This window comes from Trachypithecus francoisi, unplaced genomic scaffold (assembly GCF_009764315.1).
Source record: "Trachypithecus francoisi isolate TF-2019V2 unplaced genomic scaffold, Tfra_2.0 Lachesis_group6, whole genome shotgun sequence".
NCBI classification, from domain to species: Eukaryota; Metazoa; Chordata; class Mammalia; order Primates; family Cercopithecidae; genus Trachypithecus; species Trachypithecus francoisi.
In genome coordinates, this window is record NW_022681471.1 from 27,318,891 (window position 1) to 27,336,437 (window position 17,547).

Genomic DNA, 17,547 nt, shown 5'->3' on the forward strand with positions numbered 1-17,547 from the left:
GCTTTTACTTCTCTACTGGGGTCACGCTTTATCCATAAGTTTGGCACCTGGCCTGTTCACACCAACATGCTATAAGGCATGTTGCGTGTGAGATGTTCAAAATGCCAGCTGTGCCGGGCCACATCGTTAAATATGCAGCCTCTTATCTTACCCCAACCTTTGGCAGCTACAAACGATGAAGTGAAGCGCCTCCCCAAAGCCAGAGTCATCGTGAGTGCCCGACTCTCTCTTAGGGTTACGCACCAGGGCTGAGGACGCTGCCTACGGGCTTGCTCCATCCCAGCAAATGGCCCCCTCGGAAGGGACGGCATTGCAAGGCCTCTGTCCTGCACCTTGCCGGCAGAGCGCTCACCTAGGGCTTCATCAGTTGCCATTTTCAGATCACCTTTTGCTTGCTGTTGGACTTGGTGTTGTTTTAGTTACCGATGAGGGCGAAACACCTTCTCACTGTGCTTACTGGTCACCCGCACTGCTCTCGTGCGTTGGTTGGCAGGAGGGGGAGCGCGCATAAACACCAGAGAACGCCACAAGCTCCAGGAGGAACGGGGTTCTGGCTTGTGCATCAAGGGGCCGCAGCCAATAGGGCAGGCAGGCTGGTTCCCTCCCAAGAGTAATCCGACCAGTTGTTCTGGAAGCTCAACCTAAGTAAAGCCGAAAAGGAAAACCTTCGAATGCCTTACTTCTGGGCAAATGGTATGGTTTTAAATCCTTGGTGTCTGGTATACGGTCAACCCTACACCGTGCCACCAGAGGAGGAAGGAGGCAGGGCGGTAGGTTCTTCCAGCTCCCAGGCACTGCTGCTGCATTTGCCCTCATCTGTGTGCTCTGGAGGATGTCCCCATACTGGGTGGTGTGGTGGCCCTGAAGAGATACGTGCATATCTCATGGGTGTGACCTTCTTTGGGAAAAGGGTCTTTCCAGATGTAAAGAATGCCGAGATGAGGAGATCATCCTGGATTATCCATGTGGGCCCTACATCCAGTGACTGGTGTCCTTTATGAGACAAAAGGGAAGACACAGACGAAGAGGAAGAGACTGTGTGATGACAGAGGCAGAGACTGGGGTGATGGCTCTATAAGCAACCAGCAAAGGCTGAGACAGAGGCCCGTAAATGACTCTCTTGGCGCCTGCAGAGGAAACCAGCCTTGCAGGATGTGGTGGCAGGCACCTGTAATCCCAGCTACTCGGGAGGCTGAGGCACAAGAATTGCTTGAACCCTGGAGGCGGAAGTTGCGGTGAGCTGAGATGGCGCCACTGCACTCCAGCCTGGGTGTCAGAGCAAGACTCTATCAAAAAAAAAAGAAAGAAAGAAAAAGAAAAGAAACCAGCCTTGCTGACAACTTGATTGCAGACTCTGGCTTCCAACACTGTGAAGGAGTTTCTGTTGTTTTCAGCCCCAAGTGTGTAGTACTTTGTTACAGCAGCCACAGTCCACTCATACACCTCCCTCCAAAAAAAAATGTAAAGTGCTCTTGTAGAAAAATTGCAAGATTAGGATTTAAGTGCAGCACCCGTGAGCAGAGAAGCTGTCTGTGCCTTTCACAGTTTCCCAAGTACAATCTGATGGACACCTGGCTTGAAGAAGGGGAACGATCACTCCCCCCCACACCCCACCCCCAGATGCTGAGAAAGCCCTCAGGCCAGGTTAGTTTTTAGAAGGCTTCATCCCAATTCTAGCCAGCCTCACACTGTCAAATAGCAGGAAGCCCTGTGAGGAAGCCTCGGGGTGGATTCACAACATCCCGTTCCCAACCAGGGCAGCTGGAGGAGGGCAGGAAGGAAGGCCCGGGTGCTGGGGAGTCAACTTCCAACTTTGTTTCCTTTGCTACAATTGCAGGGTTAATGCCCAGGGCTCTGACATCCTAGGAAATTTCCAGAATCTTGTAAAACAAGTACAGTCGTCTGTTCTTCATAATTGGGGCCAGTGTAGGAAACAGTATCACAAACTTCTGGAATGTGATGAAACGGCCACCACCGGTCACACTGAGCAGCAACACTCTTGGTGAAGACAAGAGCATGCTTCGGTGTTGGAAAAAGAAAAGTGCTCGTGTGTGAAGCATCCTTCCATCAGACCACGAGGTGGTCATGACGACTCCAAACTCAAAGTAGTAAAAGGGGAAAAAAATGGTAAATGTGACTACACAAAGAAAAAAAAACTTCGAGGCCGAGAAGCACAGTAGTTTAGCAGGGTGTGGTGGCCCGCGCCTGTGATCCCAGCTACTCGCAAGGCCGAGGCAGGAGGACTGCTGGAGCTCGGGAGATCAAGGCTGCGGTGAGCTCTGATTGTGCCACTAGAGCACTCCCGCCTGGGTGACAGACAGAGACCTTGTCTCAAAACAAAAAACAAAGAAACACTAGTAGCAAGGTCAAAGCAGGAAAAGATATCTGCAATTTCTATCACAGGCACAAAGCTAATCCTGCTCATGGACAAAGAGTTTCTAAAAGCTGGGCAACAAAAGATAACAACCCAGTAGACAAATGGATAAAAGATATGAGCAGCCCAGCGGGGCGCCGTGGCTCACGCCTGTAATCCTAGCACTTTGGGAGGCCGAGGCAAGCATATCACCTGAGCTCAGGAGTTTGAGACCAGCCTGGCCAACATGGTGAAACCCTGTCTCTACTAAAAATACAAAAATTGGCCGGGCACAGTGGCTCACACCTGTAATCTTAGCACTTTGGGAGGCCAAGGCAGGTGGATCACCTGAGGTCAGGAATTCGAGACCAGCCTGGCCAATATGGTGAAACCCTGTCTCTACTAAAAATACAAAAATCAGCCGAGCGTGGTGGCAGGCACCTGTAGTCCCAGCTACTAGGGAGGCTGAGGCAGGAGAATCGCTTGAACCCAGGAGGCGGAGGTTGCAGTGAGCTGAGATTGCGCCACTGCACTCCAGTCTGGGTGAGAAGAGCAAAACTCTGTCTCAAAAAAAAAAAAAAAAATATATATATATGTATTACACACACACACATATACATTTATACACATATGCATACATATATACATATGATATGAGCAGCCCATTCACAAGGGAACTAAAAAGCATCCTTAAGTCTCAGGAAAGATGCTGAAGCTCACACCGGACGGAGAACTGCACGGCCTAGCGAATGACAAACACCCAAACGGGCTTTCCCACCTCCTCCTTGGCAAGGCTAGGGAAATAGGGGGTGGGGAGAGACGGGAAACCAAGCTCCAAGGAGGAAGGGGCTCAGGTACCATCTACCCCATCGCTCCTACTCAGTGGTGTCACTTCTCAGAATCTATGCCAAAGATACGCACAACTAATGCACAAGGATTTTTACTACGCCATTATTTATGGTAACAAAAAGATTGGAAACAACCCAAATATCCATCAATAGTGACTGGTTAAATACACATCGGTCTGGCTGCAAAATGGAATAGCATGCAGCCCAAAAGGAGAGCACCCGTGTGCACGGTACGAGGGCAGCACTCCCAGGGCACAGTGGTGGGTGGGTCGGTGTCCGTTGGGAGGAAGAGCTGCCACCCAGCTCTGCCAGGGGAAGCAGTTCTCCCTGAAGCCCCAGGCTCCCATTCTTGACTTCCCCAGTGCGGGGTGGAGGAAGAGGGAGGGATTAGCCCGAGGCAAGTGGTTCAAGCAGACAGAAGGGAACAAAAAGAGCAGCGAGTCAGGCCTGATCAGGGCCGCATCTACCCTAAAAGAGGCAACCAGCGGACCAAGAGCTGAAGCGTAAGGCGCCGCGGCCAGCTCCTGGGTGGGGGGTCCAGGTGGCATCCCAGTTGTGGTCACCCAGCCCTTCATCCTGGGCTAGGCAGGTGGGAGAGGAAAGCGCAGACTGCACGGTCCCGGGCATGTCCTCGGCAGGTAGTGGCCTTGCACTGGCCGGCCCTACTCAATGCACTCCATGACATGTATCTGCAGGGTGTCCATATCAGGGGCCTGATACTGGCTTGGGACAGCAGAAGTCAGGTGGCTCCTCAGGGGGGCTCCTCCTCTGGCTGGGCAGGGCCAGGGGAGAGGAGAGGTAGGCTGGGAAAAAGAGAAGAGTCAGAGGGAAGGGGAGGATGGAAGGGGACGGAGACTTGGCAGGACTGTCAATGGCAGGCCTGGTCTCATAGGCCACTCATGTAAAACCAGGAGCCGCCGATACCACGGCACGCCTCCCTTAGCCTCGGGGAAGGGGGTGGGCTACCAATGGGGTGGCCTATACGAGCTCCCGCCGTCAAGTCTCCGGAGAGCGACAGGAAGGTCGAACTGTGACCTCCCACGGCGCAGCACCTGCCCTCCCCACCCACCTCCTGCCACAGGCCCGATGCTCGCTCACTCACCAGGGGCGGGGGGCAAGGGGGCCTGGGAGACCTCAACATGCCGCTTCCTCATGTCCTCGATCCTTTGAAAACAGAAACCGTCCAGTCAAGGCACGCGCTTCTGTAAAGCTCCTTGGCTGGACTAGTGTCAAGAAGCTCTTGGAAGCTCAGGTGAGAGGAGAGGGACCACAGTGAGCCCTAACCCAGAACACCAGGAGCCATCCGTCTCCTGCGGTCACCACTGGCGACCCCCCAGTGTCACACCCACTGCTTACACGGGCACGCTCTGAGAGGCCACCTGGCCGACTCCTGACAGCTGGCCTTCAGTTTGCTGTACTCCCTCTGCAGCTGCTCCAGCTGCTCCTGCAAGAGCTCCTTCTTCTCGGCCAGCTTCTCCCGAGCCTGCCTCTCAGCCTGGAAGTCCGCCTTGTAGATGTCCGCCTGGCAAATCCAACAGAAAGGGATGTGCCCGCCACAAGCCAGCCACCCACCAGGCACTGTGCCAGACACCATAGGAACAAAGCAGAGCCCACTGCTGTCCTCCCAGAGCCCCCAGCAGCGCAGAGGAAACAGACACGTCGGCGAGTAACGCCAAGTTCACCGAGAGGTCTAAGGAGCAGCACAAGTGGTTCAGAAGCTTACGAAAGGCCACTACAAATGATGCCAAAGAGGCCAGGCATGGTGGCTCACGCCTGTAATCCCAGAACTTTGGAAGGCTGAGGTGGGCAGATCACCTGAGGCCAGAAGTTCGAGACCAGCTGGGCCAACACGGTGAAAACCTGTCTCTACTAAAAATACAAAAATTAGACGGGCGTGGTGGCGGGCGCCTGTAAGCCCAGCTACTCAGGAGGCTGAGGCAAGAGAATCGTTTGAACCCGGGAGGCAGAGGTTGCAGTGAGCCAAGATCATGCCAGTGCACTCCAGCCTAGACAACAAGAGCAAAACTCCATCTCAAAAAGCAAAAAAAAAAAAAAAAGACGCCAAAGAGGCACTCCAGGTCCCAGTGCCAGGGTGGGCCAGAGAGCAGGGCCCTCACCTGGGCCTTCAGCACCGGAACGGTCTCCATCACAATCTTGTGCTGCTCGGCCTCCTCCTTCAGCTTATCGATCACCTCCTGTTTGGCCACCAGGGCCTCCTCGGCCTGCTGGAGCTGCTGCTTGAGATCTTCCAGCTGCATTCCCTAAAGACGGGCAAGGGGAGCTGACGGAGCCTCGTCGGCCCGGGGCGAGGCTGGCTGAGAAGAACTGAGGAAGACGAAAGAGTGGCCCTGGTTGACCAAGCTGGGTGATGCCAGCCCCTGATTTGAGGGCCCACTGCAGGATCTCAGCGTGCACAGGGAGAAGACTGCGTCCTGTCACGGCCCAAAACGACAGAGGAGGAGATGCTGAGGTTTTTTTCAGGACTGAAGAGGCCGCTGAGGTCATCTGGCACAACCTTCCAGCCAGGCCGACATTCCCTTCCCAGAACCCCCAGCTGCACAGCCTTCCTCCCACCCTTCGTAGGACACAGGCCATACCCACTCACAGCGAGCCGGTCCTGTGCCCACCACGTGCACAGCTAAGCTGAGAGTCCTCAGTCCTTCCACTCTGCCACCTGGTCAGAGGTGCACTCCTCCCACACAGGCATCCCCAGCTCCCTGAGACACACGCAGACACACCCCACCGACGCTTCCCTCCAGAAATTAAGTGGCCAGTTTTGTAGCTAACTCTTCCCCACGTGACCTGGCTTCAGGCTTTGTCCTTATAAATCTCCTCTGGGTACACTTACGATTGATGGTGTCCTGCCCTGTCACCGCCCCGCCCGCACGAGGGATGCAACTGCACCCAGCTTAGGTCCGATGAGGACAAACTAGGAAAAGGCTCCCGACCAACACTGGGGTGGAAATGTTGCCGGGCTTACCTTGGCTTGGGGGAAGCTGAGCCAGGTGCCTAGATGGCAACGGCTGGCAAGAGGGAATGTCCGTGGAGACAAGATATCCCCAGCCCCACAGAGGGAGCATCCCAAGGCTCTGGCCCAGCCCCCCATTATGATGGCCTGCTCACACTCCTGAGAGCCACATCCCGGGGTTGCCATCTCCCCACAGCTTCCCTGAGCTGTCCCAGCTGCAGCCTGATAAAGGTCCCTCCCAGAAGCCCATTCTCAAGGAAGAGACAAGGCCAGCCCTAGAGCCCCGGCAGCCGCACTTACTCGCTTCCGCTCGCTGCCCACCAGGCTGCTCTTGATGTGGTTGTCGTATTCTTGGAAGAGCTGGTGATAGGCCACCTGCAACTGGGCCAGCTTCCGCCTGAGGAAAAGGAGCTTTTGCTGGAGAAACCACCTCATCCCAGTCCAGCCACAGTTCCTGCCTGCTTCCAACTCTACCCACTTCCTTCCCTCCCGCACATCACAGGCCTGGAATGGGGTCTTCCAAGGCTGTGTGAGGACTCCTGAGGCTGTCAGCTCTAAAGCAGAGCGCTGGACTGGTCACCAGGCAGTTAATGTCGTTTTCCTAAAAGCTAATATTTTAAAATGTTTATAATAAAATCACGGCCAGATGCGGTGGCTCACACCCGTAATCCCAACGTTTTGAGAAGCCAAGGCGGGAGGATCGCTTGAGCTCAGGAGTTCAAGACCAGCCTGGGCAACATGGGAAAACACCACCTGTACCAAAAATACAAAAATTAGCCAGGTGTACTGGCCTGTGCCTATAGTCCCAGCTAGTTGGGAGGATCGCTTGAGCCCAAGAGGCAGAAGGTACAGTAAACTGAGATAATGTGACTGCACTCCAGCCTGAACGATAGAGCAAGACCCTGTCTTGAAAATAACAATAGTAATAGTAATAATAATAATTATAGTAATAATACAATGGAACTACCCTGCACTCTTCGAAACGGTGAACTTCACAAACAGCTCAGAAAGGCAGGGGAACTGTTCTAAAGGAGACTCAAAAGGCACGCCAAGGACAGGAACCTGAGGTCCCAGATTGGATGCCAGTAGAAGGTAGGCTTGGGGTATTTTTGTTGTCTTTCTGTTGCCCAGGCTGGTCTTGAACTCCTGGGCTTAAGCCATCCACCCACCTTGGCCTCCCAAAGTGTTTGGGATTACAGGCGTGAGCCAGGGCACCCAGCCTAGATGGGGTTTTAAAGGACAAGTCCCCTGATGACCTAGTGGCTAGGAAAAAAAAACTACAAAAAAGGCCACATGTGGACAGGCAGTGAGACGTGGTCTGGATAGCAGAGGGCATGATTGTGTCAAAGACAAACCGGGTGTCATCATAGTCGCCTCTACTGTTAGCAAGGCTAAGGGACAGAATGGGCCCGCAGCCACAGACAGAATCTGAAGGACTCCTCAGAAGGCAGAAAGAACCACGGACCCAACACTTCTCGGCCTTTTGGCTAAGATCAAGTGTAGAACCACAGACCCTGTGGTGCGGCCCCGCCCCGGCTGACTCACTTCTCCTCCGAGGCAGCCTGGCGCTCCATGCGGAGTGCGGCCTCCACGCTCTGGCCCTGCATGCGCAGCTGGTCCACCTGCACACTGTGCTGCTGCTGCAGTGCCTCGCGCTCACTCTCCAGCTGCCGCGCCTGCTCGCTGGCCGCACGGGCCCTGGCACAGGGAAAGAGCAGACTCAGGGAGGACAAACAGAGGGAGAGGAGGGGCTATGCGCAGGGCATGGGCGGGGGGGTGGGGGTCGGCTCTGAACACTCTGTGACCGTGAGCTGAAGCCAGGCAGCAGGGTGGAGGCACCGTCACCAGAGACAAGGACAACTGCAGGGGGCCAGGTGGGAGCAGCAGGTGAGGAGCTTTGCTTGAGACGTGTTTGCTTCAATGTAGGGGCCCAGCAGGTGACCAAGTACAGGGTCAAGATGCCAAGGAGACCTGGAAGCCAGGGGAAGGGGGTGGTCCGAGAAAAGGATGGGGTCACCTGCATCCCGCAGTGCTGGGGCCAGATGAGAGGAGCCCTTGGAACTGCCTGTGGAGTTCCAATGGGGGGTTGCTGGGGGCCCCAGCAAAAGAAGTCTCAGTGGAGGGGTCAGGAGAGACTGTTGTTCCAAAAGTGAGAGACTGCCCACCTGGGCATGCAAGCACTGAGCTCAATGCCGACTAGGACTCGGCCCCACCCCTGGTGCTGCCCAGAGCTCTGCTGGAGTCCCAGACGACCTGCTCGATGCTCAGTTCCCACACCTGCCCCCCTACAGCTCCCTTAACCTCCAGTTTCCAGGGTCTGGCCTCAGCCTACCACACAGCCTCACTGCAGGGACGATGGTGGGTGCTTCTGTGCAGGTCCTGGGTGGCCTCTGGCCACAGGCAGACACGGCCCTTCTCTAGTCACCCCAACTCTGCCTGGCAGGCCTGGCTTCTTGGCTCTCCCCTCCACGCCTGCCCGCATGCTGCCCCCACACCCTGCACGGGCTCCCTCTGCCCATCAGAGCCTGGGTCGAGCTCCCCTCCCCTCTGCCCTGCCAGCTGCCCCAAGTACACCCTGACCACCTACTGTGCTGGGGTGGCCGGGGCCCCCCTGGCAGCTGATCCATCTGTCTGGAGGGCAGAAGCAGGGCCGAATGAGAACCACAGAAACCTCCCTGCCCTTGGACCCAATGGTCCCACTCACAAGAACCAAGACCCCTTTGCAAAAGAGAGTAACCAGCAGGCCTGAGGCCACTGGCTGGCAAGGTTGGCCCTTAGCTAGTAAAGTTCCCTTGACACAGTGACACTTTCCCTAGTGGTCAGGGCGGTCCCTGCACCTGCGCCATTTGTAGGAACAACGTGGTTGCCATGAGCACCCACTCTGTTGCTGGGAGTCGGAGATTTAGGTACCTGTCTGGCAGAGGGCGCTCACAGGACCTGTCCCCGGTAAACACCCAGGGCGCCGAGTGTCTAGTGGGCATCTCTGGGCAGGAACATGGCCCGTGTGGGAGGCGCGTCTCACTGTGCCGCTCGCAGGGCGGCGGGAGGCTGGGACAGGGCTTCTCCAACTCCCCCCGCGGCTCCTGCCCTGGCGGCTCCTGCCCTGTGCCCTTTTCCAAAACTGTCATCTACCTCAGCCACACGGGCAACCGTGCACCGGTCCCAGAAGTCCTTCCAGAGAACTAGACACCGTGGGTGTGGGCTCAGGGCCCCCAAAATGCTCCTAAGGAAATAATCAAAACTCCATCAGAGGGTCACAGAGTGCGGAGAGCTGGCTGGGACCCAGGTCCCGGATGCCTGGCCCAGACCTCTCCCGACACCTGCCCCAACGTCTTTACGCAGCCTGCCCCGGTCTAGCCTCATCAAGGAGCAGCCTGGAAGCCCCTAAACCCACTTCATGCTTTTGGAAACCCTGGAAGGGGTCTCCGGAGCTGGCTCCCACGACTCACCGACCCTCCAGAGTCTGGCATTCCTTAGTGGCAGCCTCCAAGCGACTCTGGCTCTCCTGCAGCTCCCCGAGCAAGGATGTCACCTGGGCTTTCACAGAGGCCTTGTCCTCAGCCATCTGCTGCAGGAGAAAAAGCCACTTCCTGTGAGCACTGCCTTCTCCCCAGCGGCCCACTCCTGCCATCCGCAAGCCCCGGGGCAACCCGAAAGAGGCTGAGGCCTGCGCACCATGAGGCCTTTTTTCCTGCCCTCGGCACCCCCAAACCTGGGTGCCCTGGGGCCTCATGAGCCCAAGGGCCACCCAACCCTCCCCAGCTGCCCACCTTAACCCTCTGCCACAGAGTGAGACACACAGATGGGGCCAAAAGAGATCCCCAAAGAGATAAAGGAGCACAAAGCTGCCTTGAGGTTGTCAACAACTTAGTCACTGCCCTGGCAAGCAGGCCTTGAGGGCTGAACCCGGTGGCCTTGCGGCTGCAGCCCCAGCAGGGGATCTCTCTCAGCCTCTCTGAGACTTGGGGCAAAAGGAGGTCAGGCACGAACAGGACAAAGTAAACACAGGCCCCAGTCCACACCCGGGGCCGCTAGGATGGGAGAGTTTGGGCAAATCAAAGAGTGGACACTGAATTTTGTTAAACACTGGGAACTGCAGAACGTCTCGGCAGGCACGCTTCACTCAAACCCCTGCACGAAGACACCCGGCCACCACCTCACGGGGCCTCTGGGAGCCTAAGGCCGCGCCCCTGGGACGCCCCAACCCCCTTTTGAGTGAGTTCCCGTCTGGAAACGCTCAGGGCTGTCCAAAGCATTTACTGTCTGTTCCGGCCAACACCTGACCTCCCTTTCTTACAGCATTTACTAGCAAGGGCTTAGCCTGTCCCTTTGAGACATCTGCGTAGCACCCACAACCCAGGGTCTTTCCCGAGGGCCCCGCAGCCACTCCTTGGAAATGGAAACCTCAGGAGGCACGGGGCCCGGTCTCCCAGTCTCCACGGGAGGGAAGAATCCCAACCTTGGTAAGCATCGGCAGCACCCACACACGGTTGGCCTCGTGGCAAGGACGCTGGCTGCCCTGTCCTCTTTCACCTGAGCCTCCACTCGCCCCCTCCCGACTCCCTCATCCTCCCTTCGCAAGGCCAGGCCGCCTCTGCTGGGGCGGGAACGGAGCTCAGCTCTCTCCCCCGTGAGCAGGGGTTTCTGAAGAAAATCTCTTTTCCCAGCTTGAACAAAGGCCCGCTTTTGTGTATCTTTGTGTATCTCCGGTGTTCTTGTCAAAGAGGAGGACAGGCAGAGGCCCGCGGGGACAAGGCCACGGGATGACGGAGGTGGAGGCTGGAGAGGCGCCGCGGGGGCCCCGGCGCCGGGGAGAGGCCTGGAAGGCCGCTCCCTCATGTCCCTGGCGGGGAGCCCACCCTGGGGACACCACCGCTAGCTCAGCCTCCAGGCCTCCGGAACCGGGAGGCCACACGTTTCTGGGGCTTCGGCCTTGCCGTAGACTGCAGTGCTTGGTCACGGCAGCTGTAGAAAACTCATCCACTTCCCACACAGGAAATCAACGCCTTAAGCCAGGCGCTCCAAGCCCTGAGTGGAGCGGCGTGCACAGCCCACCATCCACGCCTTTCCCCAGGGGAGCAGAACCTGGCTGTGGCAAGTGCCAGGTACCCGCCAGCAAGTTTCCTCTCCACCACTTCTCCCCACCTTGCCCCTCAAAGGCAGCACAGCCCCTTCCTGACTAACATCGCCAGGATCCTGCAATCAGCCAAGCCCACACACAAAGGCCCTGAAACCAGGGGGTCTGTGCTAAGCACACGATTTATGGGGGAGCCCTGGGCCACACAGCTGGACCTCTAGTGGCTGTAGCCCGAGTGACCAGGGTTGGCCACACAGGCACTCCACGCCTACACAGCCCACCCCCCATGGAAACCCTGGCCTCTGCCCAGCTCCTGGAGAATAACCTCTAGGCCCCTAGAAAATCCCGCCCCGTGTAAGCGTCTTGGTTTACTGGACTGCCAGGCGGTCTGTGTTAACCACATCATTTATGGTGAGGGCCTTGGGCCAGAGTCCCAGCTAGACCTCTGGTGGCTGCAGCCCAAGTAACCAGGGTGGCCACGCAGGCGCTCCGTGCCTATGCGATCCACCCCCCATGGAAACCCTGGCCGCCACGGCTGGGGTGAGCTTCCCTAGTTCTGACTCCGTGCACACTGTCCCACACTGTTGCTGAAAGAAACAGGTGCTGTCTGCACAACTCCCCTGGGCGAGGAGCCACTGAAGCTCACGCCTGGTCTCTCCTGGAGCCTGTCCTGTGCGCCCTGAGCCTTTGCTCACCGTGACCTGTGTCCTTTCCTTGTAATAAACCGGAACTCAGAGTGTGACGGCTTTTCTGAGTTTTCAGCCCAGCACAGCACTGAGCCCCAGGGCGCTTTGGGAGACCCCGACCACGAGTTCCCTCGTGGAACACTGGTGTCACCATGGGTTTTCAGAACCTGGCCCTGCCCCGGCTACCTGCTGGCATCTCTTCAGGTGCTCTACCTCCCGCAGAGCCTGCTCTTTCTGCCTCTTCAGGTTGAGCTTCTCCAGGTTGAGTCTCTCCACCAGTTTCCTGGCCTCTTGGAATTTGCACATGAGGAACTCCTTCTCCTCCCTCTGGCTGGCTTGGAAATGCAGAAGCTCCTCGCAGCGCTCTCGCAGCATCTGGTTGCTCTGCCGGATGGCATCTGGTGGCAGAGGGGATAGTGGAGGGGAGCTGGGCAGCCCGGCCTGCTGGGTCCTGCCTGGGCCCACATGGGCCTGAGGCTCAGGAAGTCAGAGGCCAGAAGTGGGGCCACCCATCCTGGTGCCCCTCCCCCCATAATACCAATGCAGCTTCTCTCAGGGGTGGATGGCGCCTCAACACTCCCTTTTGTTTCTTTAAACACTTCCAAAATCCATTACACAAATGCCCCTCACTTTCTACAAGAAAACAATACCAAACACATCAGCTTCACTTAATAGTATGTGTCGGCCAGGCACAGTGGTTCATGCCTGTAATCCCAGCACTTTGGGAGGCCGAGGTGGGTGGATCACCTGAGGTCAGGAGCTACAGACCAGCTTGACCAACATGGTGAAACCTCGTCTGTAATAAAAATACAAAATTAGTTGGGCGTGGTGGCACACACCTGTAATCCCAGCTACTTGGGACGCTAAGGCAGGAGAATCACTTGAACCTGGGAGGTGGAGGTTGCAGTGAGCCGAGATCACACCATTGCACTCCAGCCTGGGGAACAGAGTGAAACTATCTCAATTAAAAAAAAAAAAAAGTAAGTGTCAAATGCCACTTTTTTGAATTTTTACTTTTGTAGAGGCAAGATCTTGCTATATTGTCCAGGCTGGTCTCAAATTCTTGGTCTCAAGCGATCCTCCCACCTCGGCCTCCCAACGTGCTGGGATTATAGGCATGAGCCACTGTGCCTGGCCTTATGCCACTTTCTTTGTAAGTGACTCGAATTCATTTGTATTCTGGTCAGTCTGAGGTGTGCCTGCCCTCAGATGCTCGGTAGTGGTCCTTCCTGGCCTACATCTCTGCTGTCTTCTGGATCAGGGGGTCCTAATACGCCTGCAGACTCCCAGGGTCAGCCTCCCAGGCAAACGTCACTGCAGCATTGATGGCTGCAGCCTGAGAGGCCCAGAAGTCTTGGACCAGGCAAGTTAGTGGTGTCTCTGAGACTCAAAGTCCTCATCTGCATAGTGAACAGAGACAACAACATTCATCTTACAAGACGAGGAGGGTTAAACGAGAAAGCAGAAAACAAACAGGAAAACCGCTGGTCCTCCCCTCACCAGAGCATGTGCCATTGCCAGGCAGTCAGCAGAGGCCACAGGAAGGAGAGCCCCACACGCAGGAGACACCCCAAGCAGTGAAGGAGCCATCTGAGGTGACAAAACTGATAAGGTTCTAGCAACTTGATAGCAACTACAGAGCTGGATAAAATGGGGAAGGCAGTAGCTACCCCGTGATCAACACCCTCAACCAACTAACTACTGCTTGCTGATGAGCACAACATCCAACCCCCGTTAGAATCCCGCTCGCTCTGCCCAAAGCTCAGCTCATCTGCAACTTGTCTTTTTTTTTGAGACAGAGTCTCACTCTGTTGCCCAGGCTGGAGTGCAGTGGTGCGATCTCGGCTCACTGCGACCTCCACCTCCCAGATTCAAGCAATTCTCCCTGCCTCAGCCTCCCAAGTAGCTGTGATTACAGGTGCCTGCCACCACATCCAGCTAATTTTTGTAGTAGAGATGGGGTTTCACCATGTTGGCCAAACTGGTCTCAAACTCCTGAGCTCAGGTGATACCCCTGCCTCGGCCTCCCAAAGTGCTGGGATTACAGGCATGAGCCACTGCACCTGGCTGGCAACTTGTCTTTTTTTTTTTTTTTTTTTTTTTTTTTTTTTTTTTTTTTTCAGACGGAGTCTGGCTCTGTCTCCCAGGCTGGAGTGCAGTGGCCGGATCTCAGCTCACTGCAAGCTCCACCTCCCGGGTTTACGCCATTCTCCTGCCTCAGCCTCCTAAGTAGCTGGGACTACAGGCGCCCGCCACCTCGCCCGGCTAGTTTTTGTATTTTTAGTAGAGATGGGGTTTCACCGTGTTAGCCAGGATGGTCTCGATCTCCTGACCTTGTGATCCGCCCGTCTCGGCCTCCCAAAGTGCTGGGATTACAGGCTTGAGCCACCGCGCCCGGCCAACTTGTCTTTTAAAAAATGTTTTGAACTGAGGTAAAATTCACATGATATCAAATTCACCATTTTAACTAATTCAGCAGTTTTCAGCGTGTCCATCAGGTTGTGCAACCATCCGCACTATCTAATTCCAGAACAGTTCCAGGACCCCATTAGCAGTCACTCCTCATCTGCATCTGCCTCTGCAGACTGGCGTCTTCTGGACACGTCTCATAAGTGGAGTCACACACCAGAGACATGCAATTTCTTCTGTGAATCTCCCCCTAAACATTCTAAATACAGCTTCCTCCATGAACATAAGCATGTACATCTTCCGGGACAGACATCTTTTGGGCCCTTGGGGGCTTGGCCCAGGGCCTGACACAAGTTCCACTTGCCACCCACAAAGCTCAGGTCAGGCAGAGCAAGGGGAGTCAATACAGCCTTGAGGCCTCCCTGTGCCCCTGAAGCCCGGAGGAAGCTGCTGCGCTGAACACACAGCCTGGAAGGGAAGCACGGCTGGCCTGCAACACTCACCCTCAAGTCCCCCTCAACAGAGCACTCTCCTGGGGATGAGCAGAGGCCCTCAGTCTAGCTGTCACCTCTCTGTGCACCAGTGCTCTGAAGATCCCAATACAGTGGGTCTCACCAGGGACAACTGTACCCCCCCAGGGGTCATTCTGCAATAAACATCTGGGGATATTGTTAGCTGACACAACAGGACAGGTGCTACTGGCATCTAGCAGGTACAGGCCAGGGACTCTGCTCCACAACCCACAATGCACAAGAGAATTCTCCAGCTCCAAGTGCCGATAGCACTGAGGTGGGGGACCCTGTCCTGGAGCAGGCAGGTTGTGTTGGGTCTCCGTGCTCCAGCAGGGCCTCTTCAATTCAGCCTCGCTGTTGAGCAGACCAAGCAGCCCCTTGACAGCAAGCTGACTGCACTGACCCCTTCCTCCATGGAAGGAAAGGTGATTTGCCGTGACAGGAAGAGGAGACACATCCAGGCATGGGTCTTGTCCCTTCCCACAGGGTGTTAGCCAGAGCCACTCTCTGAAGCCTACAGAGTATGTAACTTGTCAGCACAGAGCCCCACATAACATCTTGGACCACAGTCCAGCAAAGAAGGCAGGGGAGTGGGCCCATGATAGCGGCCTCTACTAGTCACAGCACATGCCACCTCGCCCAGGAGCTGCCAGCCAGCCAGCCAGGACACGGAGAGCCAACTGAAGACACAACTGAGGTGCCAGCTCAGGGATGACTCCCGCAAGGAAGGGGTGTTGTCCTCCACGATGGGGTGGACACTTTGGCCTGAGTCCCCAACAGGAACCAAAGGGTGAAGAAAAGGGGCTACAGGCCCCACCACACACAATGAGCCACGTGGGGAGTCTGTGCCGCCCCTCCCTGCAGCTCTGGGACCAGCGGTTTAGAAGGCCGCCGCAGCAAAAAGGCAAGAGTGTAGGGCGGGAGCCACCTGGCCCCCCTGGGCTAACCCAGGGCAATGCAGAGCAGTGGCGGGGAGAGGGGGTGAGGGGGAAGAATGGCAGGGGCTGGGGGTGCCATCACGCCCAGGGCGCGGGCAGGAGCGTGCAGCTGAGCCCTGAACCCACGACGACCTGGAGCTGAGCAGCACCGAGGGTGCGGGGCGCCCAGATGGCAGCCTAGGAGAGAACTCCCCAGTGCCAGCCGCTGGATGTGGGACGTCAGCCTTCACCTCCGCTGAGGTGTGCACCGGGACTGCCCCAGAGGAATGTTGCCTGTGGGGGCCACACACCTTCCTTCCCAAGACAGACCACGCCCCTCTACCAGGACATGCCCCGCCCATTTCCAGGACAGGCCCCACCCCCTCTCTGGGCAGACCACGCCTCTTCCCAGGCCGACTCTGCCATGTCCCAGGATGGACAGTACTTCATGAGTGCTCAGTGCAGGGACACAGAGGCCTGGACATGTTGGTCCAACCTGGAAGGTTCATTCCAGCTCCAGAGCTCCCTGTAAGGTCCAACAAGGCTGTCCTGGAGCCTACCGGGCAGCGTGCTTCTCCCTCTGCCCGCCCCGGCTTCTTCCGCTGTCCCTCCTTTCCCTTCCCAGTGCTGGTCCTGAGAGCACTCTAAACTTCCTCCCCGCTAATCTGCATCTCACAGTCTACTTCCTGAAAGCAAGAGGGAAGGCAGCACATCCCCACCCCAGGCCCAGGAAACACAGAGGTGCAGGTGGGGAGAAGATGCCTTCCCCTCAGCAGGGTCGGATCCCCTGACTCTTTCCTCACCTCGGAGCTCTTGATTCTCCTCCAGGCAGCGCTGGAGAGTCTCAGGAGCGCCCTGCTCTGAAGGCAGGTGCAGCATGGCTGGCTTCCCCAGAGGAGACTCTTCACCCAGCATGTCCTGATCTGCTGCCGGGCCACCACTGGGTTGCACCATCTCACACAGTTGGCTCTTCCAGAGGTGCCTGCTCATCCAACAGGGCGGGGGCTGAAACAGAAAGGCAGCAGGGGAGTCACAGGAGACCCACATCCTTACCCAGCAGAACGAGTCTATGAGTTCTGGGGCTACATTTTAAACAGAATGCTGATAATTCGCCTAGTGTATCAGGATGCTAAAGTGGGTTTTCAGTCTAAGGGGCAGCACATACTCCCATTCCAAAGGGAGGTGCTGTACCACCCATGTGGGACTTGGAAAGGCCTATCTCCAGGCTGGAAACAGATGAATTTCACCAGAAGTGGGAGAGTCACAAGAGGACTGTCTGTGGAGGGAGATGTCAGTATGCTGGGAATCCTGACCCCCTACACACCTCCAAGCAGGAGAAGTGGAGGGTATCGGCCCCTCATCCAGTGTAGTGGGCTGAATGGTAGCCCCGCGAAAAGACATGCCCACGTTCCAACCCCTGGAACATATAAATGTGATTTGGGAAAAGGGTCTTTGAAGATGTAGGATCTCATGAGGAGATCATTCTGGGTGACGTGGGTGGGCCCTAAATCCAACAACCAGTGTCTTTATGAGAGACAGAAGAGAGAAGCCAGAGGGAGATGCAAGGGGAGGAGGCCATGTCGGGACTGCCTCGGAGACTGGAGTGAAGCAGCCACAAGCCCAGGAATAAATGGGGCCATCAGAAGCTTGGGAGAGTCAAGGGAGGATCGCCCTCTTAGAGCCTTTGAGGGTGTGTGCTTGCTAACCCTTTGGTTTTGGACTTCTAGTCTCCAGAACTGTGAGATTAAAATGTCTGGCAGGGCACGGTGGCTCATGC

At 56.4% G+C, this 17,547-nt stretch overlaps 1 protein-coding gene across 1 annotated transcript; it reads right to left on the reverse strand.

Annotated features, from left to right (window-relative positions):
* Window positions 1–3,277: 3,277 nt before the first annotated feature.
* Window positions 3,278–16,773, reverse strand: IKBKG (inhibitor of nuclear factor kappa B kinase regulatory subunit gamma). Its single transcript, XM_033201894.1, is given in 10 exon segments — window positions 3,278–3,924; window positions 3,926–4,004; window positions 4,304–4,365; window positions 4,581–4,723; window positions 5,319–5,462; window positions 6,470–6,566; window positions 7,715–7,867; window positions 9,619–9,737; window positions 12,119–12,330; window positions 16,574–16,773. Coding segments are annotated over 10 exon segments (1,257 nt in total). The 5' UTR covers window positions 16,761–16,773; the 3' UTR covers window positions 3,278–3,863.
* Window positions 16,774–17,547: the final 774 nt, after the last annotated feature.